This window comes from Podarcis pityusensis (genome assembly GCF_964106645.2).
Source record: "Podarcis pityusensis genome assembly, chromosome: 10".
Lineage (NCBI taxonomy): Eukaryota > Metazoa > Chordata > Lepidosauria > Squamata > Lacertidae > Podarcis > Podarcis pityusensis.
The window spans coordinates 2,547,984-2,564,917 of NC_138035.1; the positions used below are offsets into that span (position 1 = coordinate 2,547,984).

The 16,934-nt window shown below is 46.5% G+C and overlaps 1 protein-coding gene across 4 annotated transcripts in view; it reads right to left on the reverse strand.

Annotated features, from left to right (window-relative positions):
- Window positions 1-16,934, reverse strand: part of NCAPH2 (non-SMC condensin II complex subunit H2) — a 31,144-nt gene that overhangs the window by 14,070 nt on the left and 140 nt on the right. Inside the window, exons 1-13 of one of the 4 annotated variants that reach the window (XM_081022891.1) lie at window positions 16,764-16,784; window positions 14,152-14,338; window positions 13,245-13,346; window positions 13,070-13,125; window positions 10,923-11,004; window positions 9,056-9,127; window positions 6,571-6,650; window positions 5,842-5,978; window positions 5,592-5,684; window positions 3,439-3,563; window positions 3,284-3,349; window positions 1,488-1,554; window positions 418-525 (exon numbers count right to left, since the gene is read on the reverse strand). In XM_081022891.1, the coding sequence (XP_080879017.1) occupies window positions 418-525; window positions 1,488-1,554; window positions 3,284-3,349; window positions 3,439-3,563; window positions 5,592-5,684; window positions 5,842-5,978; window positions 6,571-6,650; window positions 9,056-9,127; window positions 10,923-11,004; window positions 13,070-13,125; window positions 13,245-13,346; window positions 14,152-14,274 (1,111 nt within the window). In that variant the 5' untranslated portion in view covers window positions 14,275-14,338; window positions 16,764-16,784. Of the gene's footprint in view, window positions 1-417; window positions 526-1,487; window positions 1,555-3,283; window positions 3,350-3,438; window positions 3,564-5,591; window positions 5,685-5,841; window positions 5,979-6,570; window positions 6,651-9,055; window positions 9,128-10,922; window positions 11,005-13,069; window positions 13,126-13,244; window positions 13,347-14,151; window positions 14,358-15,437; window positions 15,460-16,763; window positions 16,785-16,934 lie in introns of those variants that run through there. The other 3 variants (XM_081022890.1, XM_081022889.1, XM_081022892.1) reach the window with 3 other exon arrangements.

Genomic DNA, 16,934 nt, shown 5'->3' on the forward strand with positions numbered 1-16,934 from the left:
GACATGTGGATCCAGAATTGGCCTCCACAGTCACTTACGGACTCACTGTTAAGACCGTGTTTGTGGAAGACAATCTTACTTGGCTATGAGGGATCACCAAAGAAGACGACTAAGAAGAGCTAGAACCGGATGCGACTAAATAACCATTGCTTGAAGCCACGCGAGAGAGCTCTTGTGCTCAGGAAGCTGGGCTGATCTAGCGAGCTCCTCTTCGGTTCTTAGGCCTTACCAGAAGCAGCACCCTCTGAGCGACTTGGTGGGGGGCACAGGGGTGGAACAAGCGCATCCACAGCAGAGGACAAGCTGCGTTCATGAAACAGAGACTTCTTGGATACAGCAAGCTAAGGGCTCCCTCAGCCTTGAGGTGGCAAGGTCACGTCCCACAGCAGCCCCACGCTCGCGCCCCATTGTACTCACCTGTGGCTGAAAACCAGGCCGTGAATTCCTGCAGCTTGCTGGGCAGCCTCCTCTTCCTCTTGGTGCCAGGCAAGTTCTCCAGGGCATGTGGCACCGTGAACGGCTTGCCTAAAGAGAGAGAAGCGGAAGGGGCTGCCCTCCTACATCGGGTCACAGGGGCAGAAACGGAGGTCCTCCCAGTCCCCCCAAAAACCACTAGCAGTCGACAGTCAAGACTCCCCTCTCCCTGTTACGTTTCACACTTTATAAGCTTCTAACACAGGCTTCCTCAACCTCGGCCCTCCAGATGTTTTTGGACTACAACTCCCATGATCCCTAGCTAGCAGAACCAGTGGTCAAGGACGATGGGAATTGTAGTCTCAAAACATCTGGAGGGCCGAGGTTGAGGAAGCCTGGTCTAACACTTTCCCGGTTTTCCGTCCCTTTCCAGTATCTGTTGCGTCCCACAAAGGGACCAAGATAACGGCCAAAGGCTGTCACGTGCCACCAGCGTTCAAAATTTGCCAGGCACATTTTGCACCCAGCTGTTGGCCTTTGGGACCAAGTGAAGATGCCCGGGGATTTGTTTTAAGTTTTTCATGTGTGCTAAAACTCAGCCTAAGTTTTATTTAAAAAAATATTTAACCACATCAGATAACAAACATGGATGCATATGCTACGATGTTACTGTTTTGGTTAAATAAACTGTTTAAATTGTTATTAAGGAAATGATTATTTTTTTCCTTCCAATAAAGTCCAGCACAAAAGTTGTCCAAATATAAACAATAATTCCATAATTATCTGTCCATGTGTTTCCAGTAGTAGAACCATATCAGTAATTTTTGATATAACTGTAAAAACTACTCTGAAAATTTATTATTCCAAAAACGAAACCTTCATCTGGTTGTCAATATTAAGATGATACCAGCCAGAATGAGACATTCTGTAAAAGAAATGATTCAAATCAAGTCTTACTGACTAGTGGTTTAAATCAAGTCTGACTGACTAGTGATTTAAAGCGTGATTTAAATCAAATCCACCCTGGAGCCAGCCAGCCAACCCACCCAGCCTCCCTCTCCCTCTCCAGATACCTTTCCTCAGGGGTTTATCATCGGAGGAGCTGAAGGGGTCCAGGCTGCGCCAGGGGTCAAGCATCTCCTGGAAGAGAAACAGAGGCACAGAAACTCTAGCGGGTGGAGAATGCCGCAGCGAGGCTCCTTATGGGATCCTTGCCGTGGGATCACATTCATCCGGTGCTTTACCAGCTGCACTGGCTCCCGGTAGAGTACAGGGTCAGGTTTAAGGTGCTGGTTTTGACCTTTAAAGCCCTATATGGCCTAGGACCCTCGTACCTATGGGACCGCCTCTCCCGGTATGCCCCACGGAGAGCCTCAAGGTCCATAAATAGCAACACTTTGGAGGTCCCAGGTCGCAAGGTGGTTAGATTGGTTGCAACTAGGGCCAGGGCCTTTTCAGCACTGGCCCCGACTTGGTGGAACGCTCTGTCACAAGAGACCAGGGCCCTGCGGGACTTGACATCTTTCCGCAGGGCCTGCAAGGCAGAGCTGTTCCGTCTGGCCTTTGGTTCGGACTCAGCCTGACCCTTACGTTTCCCTCCCCTTATGGACTTGATTTATCGGCTACTTTAAAATGAGGCTTCATTTTAAATTGCATTTTAACCCGTATTTTAAATTGGGTCCCCCCCCTTCTCTTTCCCCCTATTACGTTTTTACTGTGATTTTATTGGTGTTAGCCGCCCTGAGCCTGGCTCTGGCCGGGAAGAGCGAGGTGTAACTAATTATTATTATTATTAGTATTAGGTGTTGTGGGTCTCGGCCAGGGCTCAGCTGCGGCATTCGTTTATAAGGCTGCAGCCTGGCCTTGTAATGTAGGACAAGAAGTTGGAACGAGATTCAGACTGTCTCACTGCACACACACACACACAAAGGAGAGATGACAAGAATAGCCAACTCTGGAGCAGACCAATGGCCCATCTTATCTAGCACCCACATATGCAGTGCCTCATCGCTTGTCCCCAGCATCAGGTATTCAGGGGTATACTTCCACTGCGCCTGGAGGCTCCACTAAGCTGCCATAACTCATAGCTACTGACAGACCCCTCCTCCTCCTGCATGAATCTGTTCAGTGTTTCGTTCACCCCATCGAAGCCTCCGGGCCGTCAAAACATCTAGCAGCAGTAAGCTCCCCAAGTTAAAGCTCTATCATACCAATTTGAAACATCAGGGATCCCCCTCCAAAATAATATATAATAAAGATTCTGGGAACTGTAGTTTGTTCAAGGTGCTGAGAGCTGTTAGGAGACTCCTTCTTCCCCTCCCACAGCTATAATCCCCGAGTTCCCTGTGTAGGATGGATCAAATGATAAACCACTCTGGGACTGTAGCAGTGAGAGGGGGAATAGGGAGGGATTTCCTAATGACTTTCAGCACCCTCAACACACTACAGTTCCCAGGATTATTTGAGTGGGGGAGTGCCAATTGCTGTGAAAAGTAGCATCACAGCACTTGTAATGTTTGTGCCGGCAGGCGCAAAACAATTGTGGCTAAGCCCACGTTCCGATTTCCTCTGGCACATGCAGGGCATTGGACAAATTTTCATCGTAGGAGATAACCCAGCTAAAAAGACATCTGAAGGCAGCGCTTTTTAGGGAAGCTCTTAATGTTTGATCCATTACTGTATTTTAATATTTTGTTGGAAGCTGCCCAGAGTGGCTGGGGAAGCCCAGCCAGATGGTCGCGGTATAAATAATAAATTTATTATTATTATTACTGAGGGGTTTGCACAAAGACAACCCTCTGCCCAAGTTTGTTTGCTTATATTATTGCATTTCTCATGATGCAAGGCTGGGGCATTTCGTTCCCCTGACCTTGACGCAGGCATCCGGGGCAGGGCCTCTCTCTCGCAGCATGTAGCCTTTCCTCTGAGGGATGCTCTAGAAGGCAGAGGAAAAAGATTGTTAGGGGTTTGTCTCCATGCCTAGGCAACCTCCCGCTCTCCTCCTCCCCTCGCCCTGCCAAATACCATCTGATGCTCAACATGGACCTCCTCCTCCCGAGCTGGCGAGCCATCCAGGACATCTTCGGGAAGCGCTGGCAGGAAGTTGTCGCAGTCGTCGTTATCGTCACAGATGGGCGCTGCTGCACCTGCTTCAGGGAGAACAGAAGAGGAGGGAGGTGATCTTCCGGCCCGGCAAAACAGCAGCGGCCGTGGAATGGGCTGCGCTCTCGCCACGAAGCTCCCTGCTTTCCTTGGGAAAGGAAGTTAAACGGTGGAACTCCCTCCCCCATGATGGCCAACATCCTGGAGGGCTTAAAAAATGGATTGGAGAAATTCTTGGAGGAGGAGAGGACCACGGGTGGCTTAGGGCCCTCGTATTTACGGGACGGCCTCTCCTGGTCTGCCCTGCAGAGGACCTTAAGGTCCATGAATAACCCTAGTTTAGAGGTCCTGGGCCCTAAGGAAGTCAGACTATCCTCCACCAGGGCCAGGGCCTTCTCAGTGATGGCTCCGACCTGGTGGAATGCTCTGTCCCAGGAGACCAGGGCCCTGCGGGATTTAACCTCCTTCCATCGGGCCTGTAAGACAGAGCTATTCCGCCTGGCTTTCAATTTGAACTTAGCCTCATCTTCTATTCCCCTTCCTTCCCTCCCTCTCCTCTTTTTATGAAGATCACCCGCTCTGGGATCCCACAGCTCATTCTCCCTGGTCTCCTCGCTGGCCCAAAGAGGACTAATTTAGCCAGCTAGCCCTGGTGATCATCTAATGTTTATTGGATGGATTTTCCCCCTGAATTGATTTTTGAATTCTGAATTTATTGTTATTCGTGCTTTATGCTGTATTTTATGCTGTTTTTTGCTGCATCAATTAAGTGTTTTAAATTTGTTGTTAGCCGCCCTGAGCCCGGTTTTCTGAACCGGGAAGGGCGGGGTATAAATAAATTATTATTATTACTACTAGCCATTTATGGCTCTGCTCTGCCCTCACAACCAGAGGCAGCGATGCTTCTGAATTCCAGTTGACGGAAGGCACAGGAGGGGAGAGGACTCTTGCGCTTGGGCCTCCTTGCAGGTTTCCCTTGGGGGCACCCGGTTTGCCACTGTGAACAGGATGCTGAACGAGGTCATTGGCCTGACCCAGCAGGTGTTGGAGAAAGTAATGATTTCATAAAACTGCATTTTGATTGTTCCGTTTTGAGTCTATTTCCTAGCTAAACTGAAAAGGCCTGTACCTGTCTTATACAGTACAGAACTAGATGCTTTTAGGTACTGTACGTGGTACCTATGAAAGAGTAAACTGTTAGAATCCATTGTGGCCATTGTATATGCATGAAAAGAGAATCAGCTAGGCATGGCAATTGCAATCAATCTTCAATTGTTTTGTAGACAGATGAAAGGGGACATTGGAAGACTTAACGAACAGGAAAGTCTTAATAAGGAAAGACAGCAGAAAATGGTTATACGTAATCACATGATATTATGATGAGGGCTGATCTGAAGAGCCAAATGGTTTAGATTGGTTCAGGATGATGACTTTGGGTTGCAACTAATAAGATTGCTGTGATTCTTTGATTGGGGAAAGGAAATGGCGTCTGTAATCTGGAAGTGTACAAAAAACATGGCTTTGGATGCGGAACCCTGCAGACTCCTCCTTATTTCTGAGGCTGTCCCTTTGAGAATTTGTATTTCAATGAAGGACTCTCGCTTGGAGCATGCGCCCTTTTCTTTTGGGTTTCTGGGAGGAATAGTTCCAGTCTAGGAAGCTCTTTTTAAGCATCTCCAATACGGGCTCTTATTTTTCAGATGCCCTCAGTCGCCTCCAGAAAGCCAGGCGCAACTCCACCCCCCACCCCATTCTTTATAATCACACTTTCATCCAGGCACTTCGAATAACTTACCAAAAAACCATTCAGTCGCAAGTCTGACAATAACCTGCATCAAAATCATCCTCCTATTAGTTATGCCTAACAGTATATACTTTTGTCCCTACTCATTTATCCTAACTTTCCCCCCCTTTGATCCCTCCCCCCCCAAAATTGTTTTCTCTTCTAACCATGTGCACAGATTATTCATTCTAATTTGGATGCTTGGGTTGGCTTCCCCCCATGCTATCCAATTCCTATAACTTGTCCATTTATTCAAAATCTTTTGACATTTGTCTTGCCAGGTGCAACTCACCGCTTTCTTCAGAGAAGTTCAGCGCGGCGACAGGCGTCCGGAACCCGCAGACGTCCATGGGCGTGGAGCCTGCTGGAAGAAGGCCCTGCACACCTATAGGGGAAGGAGAGGGGACTGAGAGGGCCACCCTAGAGCATGGCAGCAACATCCCCCTAACGACCCCAAAGCATGTGGCCCATTCTTACGCTCTTAACATCCCCCCTCCAAGGGAGCAAGAGGGAAGAGAGAAGCGCTGTGCGCCGGCCCCTACCTATAGAGCCGATCCCCCGGTCCCAGTTCCTGTCCTGTATCGGCGAGAGCCCCACCAGCTCCAGCCTGCCGGTGATTTGAGGAGTGCAGATGTTCATGTGAAAATCCTTCCGGCTCGCCAACTTCTCCCCCTTCTGGCTGCAAGGAAACACAGTGACCCCTTCAGTCTGTAGGCCAGGCCTGTTAGAATTCCTGCTCCACGTTTGCAGTCATGGGATTGTTGTCTTTCACATGACGGTGTATGTTTTGACTCCACAGAGTGGGAAGTGATGGAGACAGGATGTTTGTATTCCTGTGTTCCGTGAAGTGGGACCATTGTCCTTTGTTCTTTCTCTTTGCTGTGTGATGCTAGAGAGAGAGGGAGCCATGTTGCAGTGCTCCGTGTGTGTTTATATGTAAATAAAGCCGATTAGCCAAAATGCTGAGTTGCTGAGGTCTGTTAGGCAACTTGCACAAACTCTGTGGATCCCTAAGTGTGCCGGTGTCTGCTGGCATCGGTCGCTGTGATGTTCGGGCTGAAGAAAGATTGTGAAGCTCCCAAACGATTGACCAGGAGGGAGGGAACATGCCAGTCGGGCAGGTGTCTCTACCAGGATCCTGCTCGTGTGTAGGCTGAACTCCTGACAAGCCCTAGAGAGCTGGGCAGCATGAGAAGGCACGCCTCCCCCAGAGCGCATTGATAATCCCCTCTGACTAGGAAAATTAAAGGTTGGCGCGGGGGAATCCTTACCTGAAGAGGGGATTGTCGGTCTTTTCTGCGTCATCTGGTGGAACCAGGGCCATTGGAGTCAAGGGGACAATGTCGTTCGCCTGGAAAGATAAGGAAGCGAGTTCCAACGTGTCTAGGGAGAGGGGCGGTGGGGGTCGTCCTCTGGGGCAGGAGGGGTGCTGAGCACCTATGGCCTCCTGGAGACTCGGCCATCTCAGGCTAGAGAGCTGTTGAGCTTCCCTTCAGCTGAGTGCTCCTCTTCAGCTGCTGGCGGTGCCCTATTTTTCTAGCTGGGAGTTGTGAGCAAAGGGATCATAGGAAGACAGGAAGCAGCCTTGCGTTGTGCTAGATCACTGGGGCCCATCTAGTGCAGTTTTGCTCACACTGGCTGGAAGCAGCAATACAGTGGGTACCTTGGTTCTCAAACGGCTTAGTACTCAAACAGCGAAAACACAGAAGTAAGTGTTCCGGTTTTCGAACGCTTTGTTTTTGAGGCTTTTTCGGTTAATTTATTTTTGTGACAGTGTGGAGCCCAGTTCAGCTACTGATTGATAGATTGTGTGACTGCGGAAATGGATAAAAGCCTCCCATCCAAACAACGATCATCATCAGTGCAGGTAAGAAAAAAAATAATTTTAATTTTTATCATCTAGAATACTGTCTTTATGTATTTTATAGTACAGAACATTGATTATTGCTTTCATTTTATGGATCAATGGTCTCGTTAGTAAAATTCATGTTAACCTGCTGTTTTAGGGGTCATTTTTAAAAATCTGAAAGGGATTAATCCATTTTGCATTACTTTCTATGGGAAAGTGTGTCTTGGTTTTGGAATGCTTTGGTTTTGGAACGGACTTCTGGAACGGATTGAGAACCAAGGTACCACTGTACAGAGTTTCAGAGTCTTACCCCGCCCTACTAGCAAAATAGATGCTCTGCTGTTTTTTTAAATAACCCTTTCCATTAAAAGTTTTCAACATAGAGTACAATAAAAGCAAAATAGAGTGGGAAGATAGAAATGGAAGAGCATAAAAAAGAAAAGGAATGAAATGAAGAAAGGAAAGTATAAAGCCCTCTATCCCTAAGTTATATCTTTACCCTTAATCCACATAAAAGAGATGTTCTGCTTTTGAGCCACAGCCCTTCTCGAACAGTGGAGGGTGGGGGAAGAACACGCAGTGCTGTTGTTGAGCTTCCAGGAAAGGGGAAATTGGATGGGTCCGCTTGCCGATTAAAGGAGGCATAAACAAGCAGGGCTTTCTGGCTTAGGGGAACAGGAGTGTGACAGAAAGACGACAGAGCTGGACTCGGAAGGTCGAAAGCACAAGAACGTAGGAAGAATGCTGTTTCCAAGAGCGGCTGACCTGACGTCTTGTGCCAACCACGAAGCAACAGTTCTCAGTCTGGAACTCACAGCAATGTGATATTTCAATGGCCACAAACATCTATGAGCAAGGGACTTGGGGGGGGGAGGCTGTAGGCCATGCCTTGGATGCAACAGGTCCTCCAAGCAATCTACAGCATCTCCAAGCAAGGCCAGGAATGTCCCTGGTCTGAACCCTGGAGGATCACTATCTGTCAGCGTAGACAAAAACTCTCTTAAATGCACCAAAGGCCTGACTCAGTATGAGCCAGCTTCCCATTGCTTCAGTTTCATCACTTTGGCTGGGAGCCCTGGAAGATCTGCTCCCTGCCCTACAGGCTTCCTCCCATCTGGCCTGGGAGGGTGGGGCCTGGACTGACTCCAGCTACAAAAAGTCAATGCTGCTGAAGAGGCCAGAGACCATCTTGGCTGCCTCTTGGAGAAGACCCAGGTCATCGAATCTGAGCTTCCACAGCTGCCGCTGGCCATGAACCACCATTGGCAGAACTGGCAGCAAAAGCAGCAGTTATGCTCGATGCTTATAATATTTTATTCTCTTGTTAATTATGCCATTTGAAATGTGCACTTAGTATTTGACATTTTTTAGTAATGTTTTCTTTTGAAATGAATTCAAGGCAATTATTTCCTGAACTTTGCTGTGCTCAAGGTGCATTCTGTAGTTGACCTTCTTTGCAACACTTTACTTTGAAACCTTTTAAGATAATATTAATTTCCTGTTAATTACTTTGCTCTGGATATCTACTTTACATCTGACTTTCTTCAGTAATGCTTTGTTCTAGATTGTTTTATTTGATGTTTGAATGTGTGGTAAATAGCTTTAAGATTTTTTTTCTCAAAGCTGGCTTTAAGAGGGGATGTTGAGATAGATGGAGCTGTTTTCAGCCTCTCCCTCTCTTAATTAATCATTACATCTTCCAATACCCAAACCACAGTTCCCCATGTTAAACTTAGATGTGTTATGACACACACCGAGCTACTTGTGGCCGAATTCACAATTTCAGCAGCGGGGCGGGGGGGGGTGTCAAACTTGTATGAAGCTCAACATACCCCCCTTGAATTCCTGACCCCTCCCATTCCATTCATCTTCAGACATCAAAAATGGGAAAAGTAGAGGCTACTCACACTATGTCTCTGGTTTTCCCTCATGTCATTGCTTGCTCTGCTGGTATCGCGGATGTCGTCCAAAGAGAGGAACTACAGAGAAACAGAGAAACTCCATCAATGGCGCACATTGCCTAGGCAAACAAGGAGTGGGAGGGCAGAAGAAGAAAAGGGAGCCTGCCCAAAGCTACATACTAAATTGCTTTTAATGGGAGGAGCCATGGCTGGCATTTAAAAATAAAGATAAAAATCTAGCCTGCCCCATCCCTAGTCCTCAAGGCAGGTTACAATTTTGAAGTGACATTAAGTGTATTTGGGCAACATAAAAAGATATATGCACCTGACAAAGTAGACTTTCATCCATATAACCTCATAATAAATAATAATAATAATTTTTTATTTATACCCCGCCCTTCCCGGTTCAAAAACCGGGCTCAGGGAAGCTAACAACAAATTTAAAACACTTAATTGTAAAAGCAGCATAAAATACAGTATAAAAACATGAATAACAGTAAAATTCAAAATTCAGAAATCAGTTTAGGGGAAATAAGCATTAGATAATCACCAGGGCTAGCTAGCTGAATTGGTCCTACTTGGGCCAGCAGGGAGGCCAGGGGAGAATTAGCTGTGGGGTCTCAGAGAAGGTGATCTTCATAAAAGGGGAGGGGGAGGGAAGAGAAGGGAAATAAAAGATCAGGCTGGATTCAAATTCAAGGCCAGGCGGAATAGCTCTGTCTTACAGGCCCGACGGAAGGAGGTTAAATCCTGCAGGGCCCTGGTCTCATGGGACAGAGCATTCCACCAGGTCGGAGCCATCACTGAGAAGGCCCTGGCCCAGGTGGAGGATAGTCTGACTTCCTTAGGGCCTGGGACCTCTAAACTATGGTTGTTCATGATCCTCTGTGGGGCATACCAGGAGAGGCGGTTCCGTAAATGAGGGCCCTAAGCTGCTTTATGCCATAAAGCATTCATTAGGTCAGCAGTGCTTGAAACGCAATCTCAAGGTCAAGAATCCTGCATTGCAGGGGGTTGGACTACATGATCCTTGTGGTCCCTTCCAACTCAAGCAATAATAATAATAATATTTTATTTCTACCCCACCCATCTGGCTGGGTTTCCCCAGCCCCTCTGGGCGGCTTCGAATGAAAGATTAAAAATACATTAAAACATCAATCATTAAAAACTTCCCTAAACAGGGCTGCCTTCAGATGTCTTCTAAATGTCATATACAGTTGTTTATTTCTTTGGCATCTGGTGGGAGGGCGTTCCACAGGGCGGGCGCCACCACTGAGAAGGCCCTCTGCCTGACTCCCTGTAACCTCACTTCTCACAGGGAGGGAACCGCCAGAAGGCCCTCGGCGCTGGACCTCAGTGTCCGGGCAGAACGATGGGGGTGGAGATGGATAGGTATACAGGACCGGAACCAAATCTACAATTCTATGATTCTGTGAGGTTTGAAGGAGCTGCAGGACTCTGATGTTGCTTCTGCAAGAGCTGGCAAGCCCAGCCGCCCCTCTGTAATTTATACAAAGAGATTGCTGGCAGCATTTTCCTGTACGTTTCTGCAACTAGAAGAAGCCTGCAGTCATCACCAAGAGCAAAAATTAAAGCTTTTGCCAAGCTGGTGCCCCCCAGTTAAACTAGGACATCCCCTCAGCTGATGGGAGGCTGTAGCCCAGCACCTGAAGGCTGCCAGGTTGGCAAAGGCTGTTCTACAGATGGATGAAGCAGAACGGCCACAGGCAAGAGTTGCTTTGATGCTGCTCTGGCAGAATCCATCTGCAGCCAGTTTCTGTTGCTGCCTTTGGCCCAGTCAAGAGAACAGCTTTGCCTGCAGAGGGAGAGAGAACATGGACACATTCTCTTGCACGACGACAATGGACCTCACCTTTTCCTCTTCTGCTGCTGGTCCATTGCTGACATCTCTGTCAACTCCATCCTCTCCTACTGATGCAGCCTGCTTCTCACGCCTAATCGGTGGGAGTGGAAAGAGTCACGGGAAAAGGAAAATCAGAGCAAATTGTTGTTTTTAAAATTTGAATCCCTCTCTCTTTCAAGCAAATGAAAGACCCCCGAAGAGTGCAATTTCAGAATCCAGGTTACCAGGCAATACTACAGTCAAGGTTCGCTGGCTATAGGGCAGAGTCAGGCTATATGATTGACAACGGGACGCCAGATACAATGACACCATGACAAACACCACCCCCAGGAGACCCCAGGAGCATGCCAGGCAAACATGACCAACAACAAAGCTCATCAGGGCAATGGGGACAGGATCCTGGGTGATCTGAAAACGACCTTCCGCTTTTTCACACGGAGAAGCAATTTCCTGAACCCGCTCCGTGTAATAAGGTTGTGAGCCGTGGAGAAAATGGTTGGAGGGGCACAGATGGGAAATTTCCCCACTTTAAGAATGGCTGTAATTCAGCCTTTCAACTTCTTTTATTATTAATTATTATTATTTATTCAACTTATACACCGCCCTATACCCAGAGGTCTCAGGGCAGTTCGCAACAAGACCACAACATATAAAATCAAACCAAAAGCTGTAACCCAATAACCCCCCCCCCCACACAAAGCCACATTCTAAAAGGGTGTTGAATGTCAATAAGATCCACCAAAAGCCTGGTTTAAAAAGAACCTTTTTGCCTGGCGCCTCAAGGTGTATAATGAAGGCGCCAGGCAAACTTCCCTGAGGAGAGCATTCCACAGTTGTGGAGCCACTGCAGATAAGGCCCTGTTCTTGTGTTGCGACCGTCCAGACCTCTCAAGGAGGAGGAACACGAAGGAGGACCTCAGAAGATGATCTCAGGGACCGGGAAGGTTCATATAGGAAGAGGCGGTCCTTGAGGTATTGCAGTCCCGAGTCTTCGGTACCACAGAACTTTCTGGCTACTTACTGCTATAGTAATGACTGGTTGGATGCAGTCAGAAAAATAAGCCAGTGTAAAATTCTTTGCACTGATCATTTCTATCTACAAATGGTGGGATGGGTGGGTTTCGAAGTACATAGACAAATGTGGTTTTATGTCAAAACAACAGCACCTCTCCTTGCAAGCAAGGAAGCTAGCATGTCAGGGGAGCTGTGTTTCTGGAATTGCTCTTATAATAAAACACACAGAGAGGAATGGTGGAAACACCTAGCCCCTCGGTCATAACACGAGGCAGCAGGAAACGAGCAGGCGAAAGACATGCCAACTTAAGACAAATGAAGCAGCAAAACAAAATTCATTGGTGCCCCGCAAGACGAATGCCTCGCAAGACGAAAAACTCGCTAGACGAAAGGGTTTTGCGTTTTTTGAGTCGTTCCACAAGACGAATTTCCCTATGGGCTTGCTTCGCAAGACGAAACGTCTTGCGAGTTCTTGCGAGTTTGTTTCCTTTTTCTTAAAGCCGCTAAGCCGTTAATAGCCGCTAAGCCGCTAATAGCTGCTAATAGCCGTGCTTCGCAAGACAAAAAAACCGCAAGACGAAGAGACTCGCGGAACGGATTAATTTCATCTTGCGAGGCACTACTGTTGTCCTTCACGATATGAGGACATAAACCTAGAGCTCTCTCAATGCCAGAAAACTTCCAGAAAAGGAAGCTATTCAGCTCCACTAACCAAATTTTTGCTGCCAATATTAGAAAAAAGTACACCTGACAACTTAAAAGATTTGTCTAAAGTAAAAAAACAATGGAGAGAGACAAAGCTATCTTGGCAATACAATCAAACCTCGGATCGCGAACATCTCCGTTTTGGAATGTTTCGGTTCCCGAACGTCAAAAACCTGGAAGTAAATGCGGAAGCCGAGTGTCTGACGCAGCTTCCGCATGAGTGCAGGAAGCTCTTGCAACCAAAGGGAAGCTGCACCTCGGTTGTTGAACAGGCTTCTGGAACGGATTACGTCTGACAACCGAGGTTTGACTGTAACTAAGTCAAAGGCAACACAATGGGCAGAGGAAGGTGAGGGATTCCAGGACAGAAATATGAAGAGCTCTAGCCACTCCGGAAGTGAAAATCTTCCCTCCCCCTCAAAAAAAGTTCAACTAACTTCTTATTGGAAATGAAATCAAGTGCCTGGAAGACCAGTGAGTAGAGAGATTCCACCTGAAAAAAGAGAAAAAAGGCAACAGGTTTAGAGGCAAGAATGGAGGTTTGCTAAGCCAAACAATTTTGTTGCAGTGCCATGGTCCATCTAGTTTGAGCATTCTTGATAGCCACCTCACCTTCTTACTGTAGATGCAGGCAGAACCTTGGATGAGCATTGCTGCTTCTGTAAAGTTCATGGTGGTTCTGCCATTATCAAATGAAATGCAGATCTGCGCCAGCTGCAGGATTAAAAAAATAAATACATGAGGTGACAAGAGAATACAGGAATAATAGATTCTGTTTTGGCAAACTAATTCTAACAGACAGCAAGAGCTTTGTTTGATTTTGTTCTTCAATCATATCACCCTCAAAAAGCAACTAAGGGTACTGCTTATATCCCAATTTAACAGGGAACAAACGGAGACATGTTGCATCTCCCATAGCTTGCTTCCCTGAAACTTTGCTTCTCGCAGTGAGGGAACTGCCAGAAGGCCCTCGGTGCTGGACCTCAGTGTCGGGTAGAATGATGGGGGTGGAGACGCTCCTTCAGGTATACTGGACCGAGGCCGTTTAAGGCTTTAAAGGTCAGCACCAACACTTTGAATTGTGCTCGGAAACGTACTGGGAACCAATGTAGGTCTTTCAGGACTGGTGTTATGTTGTCACGGTGGCCACTCCCAGTCACCAGTCTGGCTGCCACAATCTGGATTAGTTGCAGTTTCTGGGTCACCTTCAAAGGTAGCCCCACATAGAGTGCGTTGCAGTAGTCCAAGCGGGAGATAACCAGAGCATGCACCACTCTGGCGAGACAGTTTTGTGGGCAGGGAGGGTCTCAGCCAGCCTGCGTACCCGATGGAGCTGGCAGACAGCTGCCCTGGACACAGAAGACAGGCGCTACTCCTCCTTTAAAGCCCCGCCCGCAGCTAGAAGGAGAGTTTCACTCTGCAGAGGCAGAGACGCCATAGGTAGAATGAGATTCCCTTGCCAAAGCAGCTCCCTGCACACATGCTCTCCCCCAAAGCAGAAGTAAATAGAGGCACTTACCTCCTCCAGGTATTCTCCCAGCTGAGCTGCCACATCCACCGCCCAGTTCGCAGTGAGGTCCCTTATCGGCTTGAGGAAGTGCACGAAACGCGACTCCACGTCCTCCATGGCAGCAAATCCCATCCAGAACAGACCCACACTCCAGGGGTTTAATGCATTTTAGGCATGAAGGTTCATGCTTTGCCCGCTGTTCAAAGACCAAACATTTTAGCCTACTGTTCAGATAACAAATAACCAAAATAAAGGAGAGAGCGACTTGCATAATCCCACCCATTAAGAACTGGAGCCAGTGTGGTACAGTGGCTTTCCAAACTTCCCACGTTGGGGACATGCTTTTTAGATATGCGTCATTTCACAACAAAGTAATTCAGTTTTACTAGTAAACCAGAGTTTGAGCCAACCCCTTTCCAGCCACGGGAGGAGTGGCAGGGAGTGTTTGAGTGTAGGGACTATGACCTCCTGGAAGGCCAGGGTTCAAACCCACCATCAGGCTCCACACCTTGGCAAAACCAAGCAGCCTAGCTTCAGAACCCTCGGTCTTGTTTTCTACCCCATGCCGAAGACTCCCTCTTTACCCATTTATCATCAATTTACATATCAACTTTTACATGTGTCCCAAGGCGATTTGCAAACATGCTACATAAACACCTGAAATAATGTTTTAAAAAAATCTTTCTGTCCTAGAATGGGAACCTTTCACACATTACTCAAAAAGACAACAAAATGAATTGGACGCCTTGGCAGGTTTTGAATAAACATACACAAATTTCTTGATTAACATAGTAGATAGATAATATAAGGATTTATACAATTTTACAGTATGCAGAGAACAATATGGGTTGAGAAATCAGAGAGGAGCTGAGGGAAGTCTCAGGGGAGGAGGGAGGCAGGGTTTGATGGGGAGGTGAAATGGGGGGAAATAATGAGATGTTTTGATATTTTGTTATGTTGAAATTGTTATTATTATTTTTTTTTAAGAATTCTGTCCTGCTGGACAAGCTTGCAGAATCTACTATCACTTATCAATTCATGAACCACCTGTTCCATGTGTCTCAAGGCAATTTCCAAACACACCACAGGAAAGGCGTGTATTATAAGGGCACGCCCCTTTCTTCCAATCGTAAACCATTCCTGTTCTCTTTCCACACACCCCCGACATCTTTATTGACAGTTAAAAAGTACATAATTATATGTGCACTAAACATGGTGACACGTAAATAAGATAGAGAAATAGAAAGAGAAACAGTCCCCGTGTAGAAGCGGGAGAGGGGAGGAGAAAAAAACACCAAACTTTTACAGAGTTGCTATCCTGTTCTTTGCATGCACTTCACGTGTGCCTCTTAGAAATTATGATTATCAGGCAGTACATAAATGCCTGAAATAAAGCAACTGTTTTCACTCCGGTCTCCACCCCGTATTTTTACACTGATGCCAAATGCATCTTACTGTTCTTATGGTTATTGTTAATTATCTGCTCTTCCCCCTTGCAGGTGGCCACAATTGAAACACAGTATATTAAAAGTAGAGCTTCAATTAGAGTCACAGGAATAAGGCGGGTTGGGAGAGGAGAGGTAAGGGAGTCCTAAGAGTTCCCCTGAAGAGCCTGTGCACCAGAGGTGCCAAATGAAGGGAATCAATCAACCAATCAATTAAAGGAACAAATCTTTTGGAGTCAGGAGGGTCGTTTCCTTTTGGTTTTAATGCTATATCTAGGTGGCTTGGGGGGGGTTGTGTTGCTTTAGGTTGCCCTGGGCAAGATAAAAGCGGGTCACAAATTCAACGAATGAATAATTCATTGATGGATTGGTGGACTGAACGACCGAATGCATGAAGGGAAGCAACAATCGAACAAATTAGTAAAGGGAATTAAAACACCAAGTATTTTTATGGTTTTTTTCTAATACAGAGAACCACCCCATGATCCTAGGATGGTGGGGCAGTGTAAGCTAAACAAGCTATAGCTTAGGGCCCCACTCTCTTGGGGGCCCCCCAAAAAATTAAAGGGGAAAAAACAACACTGGATGTACATTTCCAAAATGTAAGCTAAAGGAACCTTTTCTAAAGGAACTTTTGTTCTTGCCAAATGCCAATGTGTTTGCATTATCAAGTTTGTTATGAATTAAAAATCATTTTAAGTTAGAGCTTAATTATTTCTCTATTAATATACTTAATTGTATTTCAGTTCAGCAATTACTTTGATAAAATACATATTTTGTGATGTGCGAATGGCTTTAGATACCTATTGGGTCCATAAATGACCATACAGCATATATTCCACACACAAAAAGGTGACAATTTGTTGTTGACAAAGGACAGCTGGACATAGAAAGGGCCCCGTTACCTTCAGGAGCTGAGGGCCGCATCAAACCTAAAACCTGGGCGGTGTGAAAATTTAACACCTCCTACGACAACCACTGAACAAATTAATTTGATTCTAAATTGATTTTAGAATGTATTTTAATGACTGTGGCTTTATGTAAATTGTGCTATTTTTACTGTTAGCCGCTCTGAGCCCGGCTTTGGCTGGGGAGGGCGGGATATAAATAAAATTTTATTATTATTATTATTGTTAGATAAATAAATAAATAAATAAATAAAAAGAATAAACACACCGATGAATAAAGGAAGGGAATAAATGATAAACAAATGAGACCCGCGAATAAATAAACGAAGGGGGTAAATGACGGGGGGGGAGTGGGCGTCGTCGTCTCCTGAGCATGTGCAGAGTGCAACTGGCCTCAGCTCCGCCCCCCTCCCCTCTCGCCGTGGGAGGGCTGTTCCTG